Here is a 15,576-nt window from a genome sequence, read left to right on the forward strand (position 1 = left end):
AACAGTTGTAATGATACAGCTGTATTCCTTTGGAACTGGGCCACCGTTCAGCTCTTACCACTTAGACTGGTTTTTCTTTCATATATAGTCTCAATTTTCCTCCTATTTTTTGTGTTCTTCTGTCTTTTGAGACTGTGATTAATTCTCCTTTTTCTCTCAGTTGCCTTGGGAAGTTATTTTTAGATGGCTATGATATTGCCTTGACTCTTCCCTTAGTGAATATATTAATCTATTTCTTTCTGTCTTACTTAAGGCTTAACCCTTACCCTTGCATGATTTTACTGAACTCATTTAGCTACACATATTTTTTGCCTAAAATAGCAGCTTAAGATTAGTAGTTAAAAGCATTTGTCAAATCTTAAGACAAAGAGGAGAAAGTGATGACTCCTGAAATACTAGTTAGAATTTAGGAGTAGGTTAATCTTGGTAAGAAAATGTATGTTTGCCTCTGTTGTTTCTTGTCATTTTTCCCCCTTGGGTTTCAAGGCCTGTAGGATGTGAGGCGCTGGAGACTTGAGTGGATTTGGAAGCAATGCAGGTGACTGGGAGCAAATTGCAGCATGCAGTGAAAAGGAGGGAAGCAGTGAGAAACATACCCTGTTATAGTCAGGGCCCTTTGAGGGGAATTCAAGGGCTGCTCAGGATCTAAGTGCAGCCCTCATCAGTTCCCAGGGGAAGGCTTATCATTCAGCATAGATCAGCCTGGAAGCAAAGACACTGTGTTGTAAGCACAGGGAAACAAGCAGGACATCTGACCAGTGCCTGGATGGAACAGTAGTTACTGCTCTGAGGCAAAGCTTGTTTTTTTCTGTGTGCATTATGCTGGATATGAATGGTTTAGGGAAAGATTTATTTAATCTTTTGGAAAATAAGTTTAGTTCCTGAAATAAAAATAACTTTCCTTCTTTCCCTGTTTGTTTGTTTGTTTTTCCAAGGTCACAACCTGGGATTGGACACGAGCTGAGAAAACATTTTCAGTTTATGAGATAATGTGCAAAATTCTCAAGGTATGATGAGAAAGTATAAAATAAATTACCACTTTGCCAGAACAGTTGACAAGCCAGAGCATAACACTGCTGCTGGAAACTGCGTGTTACCACCTAGCAGAAAGGCATCCATTTATTTCCCTTTTAAGCCACTGTCAGAAGTCCTGGTGTCAGTAGACCCAGATCCAAACTAGAAGGCATGACAAAACTGGGAGTAAAGTGATTTTGGTTAGGAAACTGTTTCTGTGTAATGTTGTATGGGTGTTGTGACTTCGATGTTATATTTATCCAGTGTAGCATTTACTTCTCTGAGAAGCTAAAGAAATGATGTTCAGTTTCTTTGCTTTCAAATATGTTGATGCAACTAACAGTGGTTGCAGTGTAAGATTTCACTAGGACTGAAAGCAGAGTCCTTAAAATGTGCAATACTATTCAGAAAATCTTTTTGTCTTATTTTTTCCATTTTCTCTAGTTTCCCTTAACTGTAATAAATAGGAAAAAAAATAATGAAATATGTTTAGGAAGATAAAACTATAGGTAGCAAATTGAATGGGATCATCATTGTACATCCAAACTTAATAATTAATTGTCAAGTAATTCAGAATTTTTCTGTTTTAAAGACAGTGAAAACCAGTTTTCCAGCATTTCTTGGTCTAAAATATGAAGTAAGGTAAAGGAAATGAAAATCTGAAAATGATCTCTTTCCAATCATCTGAAGGTTCTCCTGTCTATGTTTGGTTTAGAGGGGGTTGAGTCAAAAATTCTTTGAAAGGTTATCTGATCTTTCCTGGAGTTCTATCTAGGCAGAGTAGTCTCAAGGTGAAGCAAGAAACATTGTATTTTAAGAAAGTTTCCCTTTGGGAAGATCTTTTATTGACATACAAGGTGCATTTCCTAGTGTTTGTAGTTCACGTAGGTGCATTCTGCTTTCCTCAAGGAGGCAGTTTACAGCTGGAAAAGCTGAATACATTTCACAAGCTTTTTGCATCAGAGACTTCAAAAGCAAGAAACCAAATTTATAATCTGAAAAAAAAAACCACCCACAAAACTTAACCCTCTCTGCTGGCAACCTAGAATACAGAACTGAAAAGAGTCCACTTAATGCTGAGACCTGGAGTCTTCATCAATTAGTTGAACACCCCAAAAGTCCTGTTGCTGTGACATGTTCTTTAACTACCAACTGTGTTCAAACATTATCTCTTCAGTAGTCATGTAGAAGAGAATGAGAATCTAATCACCCTCTGCAGACATTGCACTGAGGGCATAATGTGAATAACATCCTTAGTGCAGTCAGGCTTGGAGAGAACTGCAAAATCTCACTTGTGGTGTGCACTTTTGTTTGGGTTTACTTGTAATTTTGTTACAGAATGTTTACAATTGTGAAAACTTTTAAATTACAGAATTACCATTCTTTACAATGACTTTACAAGCGATTTCTGATTACTTCAGGTCTTGAGCCTAGAAAACAGAAGCACCAAGCTCACACTAGTTTGAGAAGTAAGCTCTTGGAGCCAGGACAATCCTTCCTTCTGACCTGCCCAAAGATTTTACTTTACTGTTTGAACAGGCATGTAGAGAACCTATGTAATACAGTTCTGTCCTTTTCATTTCTTCTGCCATTATCCTGTGTTGATGCTCTTCCCCATTCACTCATTTTAGCCATTTTTATCTTTTTACTCTTCTCTTTTATCCTCTGTTCTTGTGTAGCAGTGTAGGGATTTATTTGTTTTCTCTCTTTTTAGCTCTGTAGCAAAGGTCAGTTACAACCACAAAACAGTAAAACCTAAAGAAATGTCTTTCTGGTGCTTCTGTGTAGAAATAGAAAAGAATGCAAAGATGCAGAGTTTTTTCTTAACAACAGCTCTCCAAAGTGTCTGGGAAGAGCTGTAGATCTTCCATGCTTATTCTGTATTAACAGAGGACATCTCAGCAGAGAGGAAATTTCAGTTGGAATCCAGTCAGGAATATCATTTATGTGTTTCTTTATCAAGTTATTCCTGTTCAGTTATTTCTTTAAACAGAATCAAGCTTATGAAGTGGTGAAATGTTTCAAATGGGTTCTGTGGCTAAAACCTGTAAATAATAGGAAATGGAAGTAGAAAAATCATTGCAATGCAGTTGCAGCTTCTAGTATTGGAGTATTAATCTTCACCTTATTCTACTTTTCTACAGCAGGTACTATGGGAGTCCATCATGTTTTCATTAAACACAAAAATAAGTAAACCCAAGAAAAACAGCTTCCCATTACTACTACTGTGTTGAACCTCTGTAAACATGCAAGATTTCGTTCAGCTTTTATGTCAGCATCATAAATATCTCCATTTTAACAGTGTGTGTTTCTAGACACCTTTGCTCAAGCCCCATGGGTATTACTGAAGCAGAAGTAACTTAACAGTGTTACTCTGGTGCTTTGTGAGCACCTTCAAACTTCTTCCCTTCACTTGTACCACACATGGTACTTTTGTTCTAAATCTGTTTTACTCAGAGAATGAGTTGAATGGCAAAAGGGCAGGCTAACAGGGCTTGAAGTGATTGTATTCTCAGAGACTGATGGATAGCGTGATAGCTCAGGAGATGTAATGTTAAGAAGGGAAGAGAAGGAAACTTAAGCTCAGGGTGTTCCTTCTCCTGCGCTTCCTATTCTTCCATGGCAGAGACGGAGTTCAGGTCATTCTTGCCAGGAAAATTGAGAAGAATTATCCTGTGCTTCTCCTTCAGAAGAGACAATCCCATGTTGCGCAGAGATAAATCCAGGAAGGTAGTAATGCCTCTTTGCAGGACAGAATCGTCACTCAGTATCTCTTAAATAGGTTTAGTTCCATGTTTTCAGCTAAGCTCAAATTGTTCAGTCTACACATTCACTAGGAGTAAATGTCATAGAACATGGGGAGGGACTGTTTAGGAAGGCTCAGAGGCAATGGTTTTAAACTTCAGCAGGGTAGATTTAGGTTGAACAACAGAAGGAAGCTCTTTACAATGAGAGTGGTGAAATACTGAACAGGTTACCCAGAGATGTGATTGAGGCTTCACCCCTGGAAATGTTCAGAATCAGACTTGATGTGGCCCTGGGCAGACAGTTGAAGGTGTCCCTCCTGTAGGTGCTTTGGATGAGACTTTTGAGAGTCCTTCTCAACCCAATGCAATCTGTGAATCTGTGAGACATTCCCAGACTATGGAACATGATCATCGATATCCTTTAATTTAGTGTGATCACTGCCACGGATCTGGGGCCAAATGGACCCACTGTCCCAAACAGATCCTGGCATAGCTGAAGAGTTACCATGTGCAGAGAAGCATTTGTAATGAAAACAAATGAATTGTAATTTGTATTGCATATGAACACCCTGATTTCTTAGTATGGATATGGTCTGGTCCTTACCAGCTGGCTATAGCATCAACAAGCAGTCCCGTGTATGCTTAATTTAGTATAGATTCAGGTTCTGTGGCTAATACCCACTTTAAGCAGAAGGACTTCAAAATGTTCTTAATTTTCATATGAATTAGCCCAGAACTGAGTAGTGCTTTGGATTTCATAGCTCCAAAACATATTTCCTGTTCTATTGATCAGACTGAGATGGAGCAGAAGGTTTATCATCTGCATTCAGGACTACTAGAGCACCCACCTCTGTTAAGCCAGAAAGCTTATGGGTTTTGGATCATGTCTTTTTTTGTCCAAGTGAATTACTAAAAGTAATCACTACACTTGCCAGTCAAAATCTATCTGCATTGTGTGCCTTGCCAGATTGCCATGAGATGTTTCAGAAACTTATTCCAAGTTTAAACCTGCAGTCATTAGAAACTAGGATGTGGTTTTCCCCTAAGCATGCTGGTATTTTCTCCTGTATACTGGCAGCTTCGATAACTGTCCCTCATGCTACAAGGACAGGACTTAAACTAAGCCTGTCTGAAAGCATTTATTTTTTTATCCCCTCTTTTCTCTGACTAAAATGCTGATGAACCTCACAAGACTATTTTTGATTAGAGATATTTCCTACCTTAATTTGGTCTTCTTAAATAGAATTGTTATTTTCCACAGTTAGAGTTCTCTAAGTTTCTCTTTGTGACAGAAGCACTACAGTGGAGAGTATGAGCTGCCAGCTTCTCCTGAACACACATTAATATTTCAGTGTTTGAGTGCGAGAGAATGGTGACAATAAACATATTACACCACTAAATAAATATTAATGGCATACCCAGCAGAGGGCTTCACTGATACAATTCTCAGGAAGGGAGTATAGTCCAAACATCTTAAATAAAACTCAGAACTCCACTGCAACCCTGGCCAATGTTTTCTTCAGAGTAGCCTACATGTGTGGAATGTGCTTTCTCCTTCAGCATCTGCTCCAAAGGCTCTGACTTATCAGGGGCAATGTAGGAAGCTAGGATGCCATTTTTGGTTTTCACAGTACCCTCAAACTCAAGCACCTGAAAGACAAGATCTCTGCACCTTAAGCAGAGCTCATTATGTGGATTATAGCTAGAACTTCATATTTGTAAGTCTTCTAGTAAAGCACTGTTTTGTGGTTACTGTTTTCTTTTTTTTTTCCTGTTTCCTTTTTCCTGTTTCCTTTTTCCTGTTTCCTTTTTCCTGTTTCCTTTTTCCTGTTTCCTTTTTCCTGTTTCCTTTTTCCTGTTTCCTTTTTCCTGTTTCCTTTTTCCTGTTTCCTTTTTCCTGTTTCCTTTTTCCTGTTTCCTTTTTCCTGTTTCCTTTTTCCTGTTTCCTTTTTCCTGTTTCCTATTTTCCTGTGTTCTATTTTCCTGTGTTCTATTTTCCTGTGTTCTATTTTCCTGTGTTCTATTTTCCTGTGTTTTCTATTTTCCTGTTTTTCCTTTTTCCTTTTTCCTGTTTTCTTTTTTCATTTTTGTTGTTTTTTTCTCTTTTTTTTCTTGTTTTGCTTTTTTACTTTTTTCCCTTTTTTTCTTTTTCCTTTTTCTTTTTTTCCTGTTTTTTTTTCTTTTTATTTTGCCTTTTTCCTCCTTTTTCCTTTTTTCTTTTTCCCTGTTTTATTTTTTTCTTGTTTTATTTTTCTTTTTTCCTGTTTTCTTTTTTCCCGTTTTCTTTTTACCTTCTTCTTTTTTCCTCTTTTCCTTTTTTCTTTTTCTTTTTCTTTTTTTGTCCCTTTTTTCCTGTTTTCTTTTTTCCTGTTTTTTTTTCCTATTTCGCCCATTTCCCCCTTTTTCCTTTTTTTCTTTTTTTTTTCTATTGCATTTTCTTTTATAGCTTTCCCAACAGATTACAGAGAATCAAAATAGGAGGAGACTTGCCCTGTAGCAACACAATAAATCACTGCTCTTAATCTGATTAGGACATTGTTTCACATTCTAAGTAATCCACAGGACGATGAAAATTTGAAGCATAAACCCAGATTTTTAAAAAGCTCTCTTTGGACTGTGTGAAAAAGAGTTCTGTGGGCAGAGATTAAGCAAAAGAGCACTGATCCTTTTTTTCACTATTTACTATTTCAAATAGGAAAAAGACTAACACCTCCTGAACTCTGACAATCACATTCATGCACTACCAAAACAACAGTAGATGATAAAAAAAAGGTCTGTAAAACGTATTTGAAAGCACTATAAAAAGTACATCTCTTTTAAGGATAAAGCTCTTCATTGTCAAAATGTTTGGGTTGAAATAGTATTTTGAATAGGCATGGTAGGTAAAGCAGGCTGAGCACAAAGATCTCATTTTAATTATATTGGCTTAAATTATTCATCATGAAATAATGACAAAGAGCAGTGGGCTGTGTTTGCTGTAAAAGGAACATTTAGGGGGATGCAAATCGGTTGAGACCTGAGGGGGTGGAGGTGCAGGGTGGTAAATGCATAAATTGATATGCATACAAAATAATTTATTAAAAATTCAGTAGGTCTGTTGACTATGGGATGGAAGTACCTTAACTGAGAGAGAACACTGAAGAACTCTTTAACCCTAAAAGAGTTAGGCAAAAAGACAAGAGTGAGTTGGAATCCCAGGCAGGCAAATTCAAGTTCAGAAGAAGTTAGAAACTGTATAAACATTTTGATTCATCAGTGGAAGGTACTGGTAAGAGGACTTGCGAGCTTTTAGATTACTTTCTCTTTTTTTACCAGTGTTTTTGCTGAAACTGATGCTAGTGGGATAGTAACACTAGCATGTGGGTGAAATCTGTGATCCATGCTAATTAATTTGTCAGGCAAGATAATCTGATGATGCCACTTCTGGCATTAAAATGTATTTATTAGTCATTTCCAGCAGAACTGGTGGCAGAATTTGCTATGAATAAATTTGTCTTATTTATTCTAAATGAAGCTTATTTCACCCTACCTTTTATTTTGAGGAGTGAAGCCCTATTAGCAGCCAACTAATTCAGCTGTTAGAATTGGTCAGATCCTCAATACCCCAAGAAAGCAGGGGCTCATATCACTAGCTTCAGGAATGGGCAGATGACCTTGTCCTGTTCTGTACCACAAAGCTGGATGAATGTTTATGTCTTCTTTTGTATCCCTTATATCTTTGACATTAAGTCTTAACCTGTGTGTTTTGAGTGTGTGCACATGCATAATTGTGGACAGTTTAACAAGATTTAGTTGTCTTTCATAAATTGATCAGTAACTTTAAGCACATTTTCCATATGAGGGTAGAAGAAAAAACTTTGTTACATTTTCCAGGTAAGTTATGACGACTAATAGAAAAGATTGCACTTCTCTGCAAGCAAGTTTGTCTTGCTTGCTGAAGTTATTCCTGTTCTTCAGCTTCATCCAAGCATCTCCTTTTAATGGTGATAAAATGCTTTCTATAATTCTCTCACCTGCTTTTTAACTTAAGTCTGCCATGCAAAAATATTTGGAGATTTACAGTAAAAGCCACATTTTGTTCAACATAAAACAGGAAACATAATCAGGTGTCAGATCAGCTCTGAAATGAAGTGTGAAGATAATTTTGAAAGGCAGTCTGTGCCAGCCATGTGTCAGGATGGTGAATCATTGATGTTTATAGCTGGTATCATTCACATCAGTGCAGCTATAATTTTCTTACTATATTAATCAGGAGCATCACAGTGTCTCAGTAGACTTGTATTTCATTCCCTCTTTAGCTGCCAGTGTCTGTGAAATCCTCAAAAGCAGTCATATTAATTTTCCCACTAAAATTTCCTGTAATTTTGTTCTCCATTTCCAGTAAGTCAAGTATGGGGCAAGGATGATATAAAAAGTATGGGGAGCTACTTAAAATGTTTATGTATTCAAATACAAATTTAAATTAATGCCAGTAGATACATAAACCTAGAAAGTGCAGATACAGAACATATTTCAAGGTCTGTCATTAATAGAGTTTGCTCACTTACAACTTGGATCTTGATGGCTTGATTCCACTGAAGTACTTCACACATAATACTCAAAAGTGCTTAGGAGGCAAAAGTAGTGCATCCCTTCTATGAACAGGATAATGCTGCATCCAGGGAAAGTTCATTTTCAGACAGGGTTTAGCCAGGAGAGAGTTCTTGGAAAAAGTGCTCAACTTTTGAGTGTTCCAGTTCTGAATGGTTTAAGTAATTTTCAGTCCTTATTTTGCCTCCTGATTTAAATTCAATGTTGCTGAAGAAAAGAGGCTCTGTCCCCACCCACTCTACCTAGAATTACAGTTGTCTTGTAAAATCAGGAAAATAGTAAACTTAAATGTTCTCCGTGTCCACTGTCATTAAAACCATCATTAAGTTGATTCCAGTTACACAATAAAGAACCTTTTTGGGGTGCTGATATCATTCAGTACTAAAACAGATCTTCTGATGAGACCACTGAATCTCCATCACTGGATTCCTCTTAAGCATAAGCTGGTGTGTAGCTACTCCTACCTTGCACAGAGATATTCAGTAGGTGACCACACCTCAGTCCCAGTAATCCATCTATTATGATTTTCTTTGTGATGTCAGTTACTTTCTCTCCAGCATGGACAGAGTAATATAATCTCCAATCTGTGCTGTGTTCATTTGGATAAATTTAATAGGCTCCGTGTGTTAAGGATGTTGAAGTCCCTGTAGTTGTGCAACACCATCTAAGAGTCTTTTTTTGAGAGCAAAGAGGCAGTGTTACTGGATGTGTAGCAGCTCCCACTGTATAAAGGTTTGTTAAATTTTATTTGGTTCAGAAAAGGAAGGGCAAAAAAAGATTTGAAATGTAAAGTTAGTAAGTAAGGTTGTTTGTCTTTAACTTTAAAGAGATGACTTTCTCAATTTAAACAGAAAAACAAACGTAACACAGCATCTTTTGGCATTTTTAATGCACTATTAGATAGTATAAACTATCACATTTTGGGGAAAAAAGGAGGCAGTTATGTTGGGCTTGAGCTGCCAGTCTCAAAGTCTGATCCTTCTTCCTGAAAGAAATAACAAGATCAACACACAGGGGAAAAGAAAAAGAATATCAGATACAGAAAATATATGTTTGAGTGACTCCTGCAACCTCTCTCTTGGTTGGAGGAATCATCTTTTCTGTCTTCTAAGAAATTGCTTTTTGATGGCAGTCTACTGATCAGACAGTGATGTTGAAACATCCTTGAAAGGCAAAGCCAAGTTCAACTTTTACCATAAAGCAAAAGGAATGATGTAAATGAATGGAAGCAAGGTGTGAAACACAGATACTGAATAAGGACAGTCAGGAAAGACCAGTACAAGTCTTACATCCCTGGTGTTTGAGACTTTGCAGAGTTTGAGGCTTCCTTTCATTGACTTAGTCTAATTCAGGGCCTCTCTCAGAATCGGAGTATTTTATCCACTGATGTGTTGTGATCCAGCAGGTTTGTAAATTTTTGTGTAGCATCTTTCTTTAATTTATCCCTTTTCCTTTATTTTCTGGTCATGTTCTTGAAGTATTTGAGAGATGATTTATTTGTTTGTTTTCTTCTTGTGTGTCATTCTGAGCATTGCAATAATTAATTTTAGCCTTGAAGTTTTATTAGCTAAAGAATGTAAGACTACAGGCTTTCATGCAACAATGATCATTGTATTTTTCACTGGGTCTCTGTCCAGTTCTTTATATGGACCACATTGCTTCTGTCTCAGTGACAACCATTCAAAGTTTCCTTTGATGCATTCTGTTCATGGTGGAGGTCTGCATATTGCTTAATCTTGACAGATAGAAGCCAATACTGAAGACAGAAACATTCATTTCCTAAAATTTTTGGGGCTTTACAGAATCATAGAATCAAGCAGGTTGGAAGAGACCTCCGAGATCATCCAGTCCAACCTAGCACCCAGCCCTGGCCAATCAACCAGATCATAGAATCATAGAATCAACCAGGTTGGAAGAGACCTCCATGCACTAAGTGCCTCATCCAGTCTGTTTTTGAACACCTCCAGGGACAGTGACTCCACCACCTCCCTGGGCAGCCCATTCAATGCCAATCACTCTCTCTGTTAAGAGCCTCCTCCTAAAAACCAGCCTAGACCTCCCCCAGCACAACTTAAGACTGTGTCCCCTCATTCTGTTGCTAGTTGTCTGGCAGAAGAGACCAACCCTGCCTGGCTACAGCCTCTCTTCAGGTAGTTGTAGACAGCAATGAGGTCACCCCTGAGCCTCCTCTTCTGCAGGCTGCACACCCGCAGCTCCCTCAGCCTCTCCTCATAGGGTTTATGTTCCAGGCCCCTCACCAGCTTTCTCACCCTCCTGTGGACACCTTCCAGCACCTCAACATCTCCCTTGAATTGAGAAGCCCAGAACTGGACGCAAGACTCGAGGTGTGGCCTGACCAGTGCTGAGTACAGGGGCAGAATAACCTCCCTTGTCCTGCTGACCACACTCTTCCTGATCCAGGCCAGGATGCCATTGGTTCTCCTGCCTGAGCACACTGCTGGCTCATGTTTACCTATGATCTACCAGCATTCTCAGGTCCCTTTCTTCCTGGCTGTTCTCCAGCCATTCTGTCCCCAACCTGTAGCACTGTTGTAAGATCTTCTTTTTCATAAGCACTTTTGAATGTTTTCATGATTTCCCCTAACAGGTAGGAAGAATATGGAGTGTTCTCTGCCTATACACCATGGAGATGGGGCATGATCAGAATGCAGTCTTTAAGACAGGCTTTACCCAAAACATCTACATTTTTTCAGTAGATCTTAACCAGTTGATTCTTTTCAAGAGTTGCAAACTTTTCTTCCCATCTCCAAGACACTCATTGCTGTGGCTCCTCCAGGGCAGACCAAAAAAGCAATTTCAGAGACTGATTCTGCTTGTCTGGTTTTCTGGGTATATTTTTATAGTATGGACAAAAGTATTTAATTCTTCTTCCTAATTTATTTCACAAAAACTGATGCAGCTCTTTTAACTGTAATGTGAAAATAAAAAATATCCTCAGGCAGGTAGCTAGAGTGGAAAAAAGCTAAACCAATGCACCTACGATTGTTTAAAGTTCAGATAGTTGTAAACAAGGGCTGAGAATTAACAGTGAGGATCACTTTTTAGCATTGCTGTTATTGTTATTAAGTTTACTCTTCTGAGATTGGTTCCTAAACTTAATTTCCAGCATGTAACACCTCAAAGTTTGGACAACTACACAACCTTAATAAGTCTCCAAAGAGATGTTCAGCACATTTAGGGTTGTTTTTTAATCTCTGTTTGTAATTACATAAGTCTCTTATTTCTCTTTAGCAGAAAATATCCACCAGTGCTCTTCTGGAAAGTATTAGAATAATTTCCTTCCCCAGAAGATCAGATTTGGAAATTCTCCTCATATGACGTAGAAATAAACACGTTTCTGAGTGGAGGTCATTAAGAAATAGGCATAATTATGGTACTGACTCAGGAGAAACCTGTGTTCAGACTCTTGTTCTGATTCAGATGAGGGTCTTTGGGACTGCATCATCTTCTAATCAGGCAGAATAAGAAATTAATTTTCCTATTCAGGCTGAATAGGAAAGTAATTCAAGCTCACTGCTGTACTTAATAGGTTACAGGGAGTGAACATTTCTATTTTCTGTCAAGCAATCAAATCTTTTTAATGGAACTGTAATTGAAACTAAAATCTGTGCTGTAATTATAATTACTTTTCCTCTTGAGAAAACTTTTGGAGGTTTTTTTTTGTGTTTTAATTTGGACATGGTAAAATATTCTGTCCAGTTTTTGCTCAGCTGGCATTCTGTGTTTCTTTAAGTGTATATGGATGCAATTTCAGCATTCTTCATATGGTTTTTAACATTGAAATTCAAGAGTCTATATGTACAAACACAGGCATGCCTGAATGGGTTGTTCTTTTTGTTTATGGTTTGATTGATTGGGATATGCTGGAGAAGCAGTATCTTTTTCTTTCTCTCTGGAGTGAATCTGTTCCCTGCTGCCTGCAAGGCTATTAAAAACATCACCATAGCAACTAATGGTGATGCTCAAGAGAAGTGTTCCCAAAGTTTCAGATGAAGAAGTAGATCATTAGGACCCCTTAGAAAGAAGGATGTGTATATGTGCAGGTAAAGCTGATAAGGGGGAGACAAACAGTGAGATAATCAGAGCACTGATACCAGCCAGTGTAAAGGCATGAAGTGATTAGTTTTTACAGTCATCTTGGAGTTATTACTCTTGACCTGATGGGAGAATGCATTTTATCTTCAGAGAATTTCCTTGTTAGATTTGAATCTTGGTTACTATAGGACAAATATTGCAGGACTCTTACTCTGTGGTTCTGTGACTGTCTAAAATAGTCAACAAAGAAAACAATTTTTGTTTGTTTTCTCATCAGTGTGTTAATAAGGATTATAATCATTAATAACCCAAACATTTATATTTCTTTTCTTATAACAGCTGAAATAGAATTAGCTCAAAAGCCAAGCTTTACTTTGTTTAGGTATAGAGCTCCAATTAGGATGGTTTTGAACATCTTGAGTTGTTCATATCAAAAGCTGTTTGTCAGCATCACTGATGTTTACTATTCTGTTGCCAAGTTTCTCTGTATGTTACATATAACTTTGTGGACAAACAGGCTTCCAGGCAGTCCTTAAGCGCCTCCTGGATAAAAATCATGCCATGAGCATGAAACTGGTAGACCCAGCTTTGTTTTCTGTTGCATGGAGATTTGTAGAGTAGAGCAATTCAACTCTGACCGGCTAGAGCAGTTGTTAAGGGTCTCTTGTATCTTAGCAGATTCAATTATTTGCCAAAATTTGAGTATTTAGTGCATTCATCATACTTAAAATCAAAAGATACAAGTCATCAAAGAGGAGCAGGGCTGCTTCTGGAGAGGGCAGTCTTTCAGAAGAGAAAAATTACCTCTGCAGAAGAGAAGGGATGCCACTACTTAGTGATAAAGCAGCATTCTGCCTTAATTTGAAAGGAGCTGCCTAATGAGCCATGAATGGTTCCCTTAGACAAATTTATTACTTACACTTAATATGGATATCATTATTAATTAGGCAAGCAGGAGTCATACCTTCCTGTCAGCAGAGATTCTGGATTACCCTGAAGCTGGGTGTAAGCCAAGGACTTTCCTCACAGCCCATCCTTCAGCAGGGTTAGTTTCTTTCCAGTAGGGAATTTGCATTCTGCTGCAAGTTTTGTGGCTGTTCCTCCTCAGAGAACCTGTATTAATCCACACTGAGAACATCGGGGGCAAATGCTACAGCTAATCAGTAGCAGTGTGAAAGAAAAAAACCAACATGAAATGGAGTCATGTCCATCATTGCCTAGCAAGTGACTATAAAACAGACAGGGTGATAGCAGACTCTGAAATGAGTAGAATGACTTTTTGTATTTGAGGTGAAATAATTGCTTGGTTAAAGTTCACTAATTAAGATCAAGAGATGTTTTTTTGAGATGCCTGACAAATTTGTCTTTAATTTGCAGAGGCTTTTGGACAATAGACTGTTTGATTCCCGGGGCGGGGGGGGGGGGGGGAAATTAATGTTTTAAGTTCCTACCTTTACAAGGACATTTGGATAACTACATTTTAGCTCTGCCTTTATATTGTTTCCTGCAGTTATACATTGCATGTGGTTAGATGTATAAATCTGGAACATAGATTATACTTTTTTAAATGCCTGAGACCAATTGAAAAACTAAAGGAAGACCTTGCAGCAAAAAGGAGTAGAAGCAGTACTAAAGGAAGCCTTGCACCAGGTTAGTTTTGCAAGTAGAATGAAATACCACCAAGAAGCAAAAGCAATACCTTAGATATATGCACACATTTTAAACTAAAGCATTTGAATGTATTTGACTTCAGCTTTTCTTACCATGAACTTAACCACAGCCAAGGATATCAAAACCAAAAGTACATGCATTAGAAGTAGTCAGAAAATGAAATTATTATTCAATAGGGAAATGACTATTTCTGGGGAAATGCTGGATTTCCTTTTATTCAAAATAAGAATTGCACATAGAAGGTTTAATAACAAATGAGTACATTATGTGGTGTTTGTCACAATATCATCTAATAATTGAAACACTCTAAATTTTTAATATGTAAACCAGTGAGGTAGTGTTAATTAGAGCTGTTCTAAATCAAAGAATATTCTCATTTTCATATAGAAATAACAAAAACATGATGAATATTGTAGATCTCACTTAACTCTTCTTTCTCTTTTCATCCTCTAGCTTTGATGTAATGCTTAGTAAAATGTAGTGCAACTGTTGCAAGCAGTGTTGATAATAAAAGACAGAAGCTTTTATGTAATCACTTAAAAGAATTTTCTAAAAGTTTTGCATTTTCCAAGCACGTTTGAGGAGAGTTCAATCTTGGTAAACATTTCAGTGTTTCATTTTTCACTGTCTACAGGAGAGCACATCCCTTTTTTCATAGCATCATATTCTTCTCAACAGGAAAAGTTCTGTAAGAAGGGCAGAGTCTAAAAATGTAATTTAAAAGCTTCAAGCCTTAACTGTGCTCAGCTAAACAGAGATGTACATTCTGTAACTGAGCACTGCACTAATATTCCTCCTGTTAAAAACAGGGGCAATTGCTTTAATGACAGTGACTCCTGTCACTTGGTGCCATAGCCTTGTTTCAAATAAGGTTTAAGAGTTTGCGTTAGGAAGAGTTAAACCATGTCCTGAAGTGCCATGATGACACAGTTTTTTAACACCCCCAGGGATGGCTGCTCTGCCACCTCTCTGGACAGCCTATTCCAACACCTGACCAATCTTTCATTAAAGAATTTTTTCCTAATCCCCAACCTAACCCTCCCCTGGTGCAATTTGAGGCCATTTTAAAACCTGAACCACTCAGTTTGGTCACAGTGATTCTAAAGAGAAGGTAGATTGTCTCCACAGCTGATCCTTCTAGAAACTGTAAAGCAGTTTTGACCCAAAAGCATTCATGAGTGCTTGCTGTAGTGGCTTTCTCAAGCAGCTGTCATAATGAGTATTGAATGAAAGGAGGAGGAAAATAGAGCTTACTTTACCATTACCTGCTTATCTCTCTGGGAATAATAGTTTCATACAGATCCCTGGTTTATGGATTTCTAGTTCTTGGTCAGCTTTAGGTTCCTGGTTCTCTGCCTGAGAGAGCTGGCTTGGATGATGTAAGACCTTCTTCCAGTTTGTATAAGCTGGCAGTGGTCCCCTTGGTCTCTTCAAGTCAAATATAACCAGAAGGCAATACTGTCCTGTGAGTCTCCTTTACTGATCTAACTGTGCCCTC

At 37.9% G+C, this 15,576-nt stretch overlaps 1 protein-coding gene across 3 annotated transcripts in view; it reads left to right on the forward strand.

Annotated features, from left to right (window-relative positions):
• Positions 1-15,576, forward strand: part of SNTG1 (syntrophin gamma 1) — a 281,755-nt gene that overhangs the window by 241,519 nt on the left and 24,660 nt on the right. For all 3 annotated transcript variants that reach the window (XM_064170435.1, XM_064170431.1, XM_064170434.1), the window contains one exon: positions 936-1,007. In XM_064170435.1, coding sequence (XP_064026505.1) covers positions 936-1,007 — 72 coding nt within the window. The remainder of the gene's footprint in view (positions 1-935; positions 1,008-15,576) is intronic.

Source organism: Pogoniulus pusillus, chromosome 34 (assembly GCF_015220805.1).
Source record: "Pogoniulus pusillus isolate bPogPus1 chromosome 34, bPogPus1.pri, whole genome shotgun sequence".
Classification (NCBI taxonomy): domain Eukaryota; kingdom Metazoa; phylum Chordata; class Aves; order Piciformes; family Lybiidae; genus Pogoniulus; species Pogoniulus pusillus.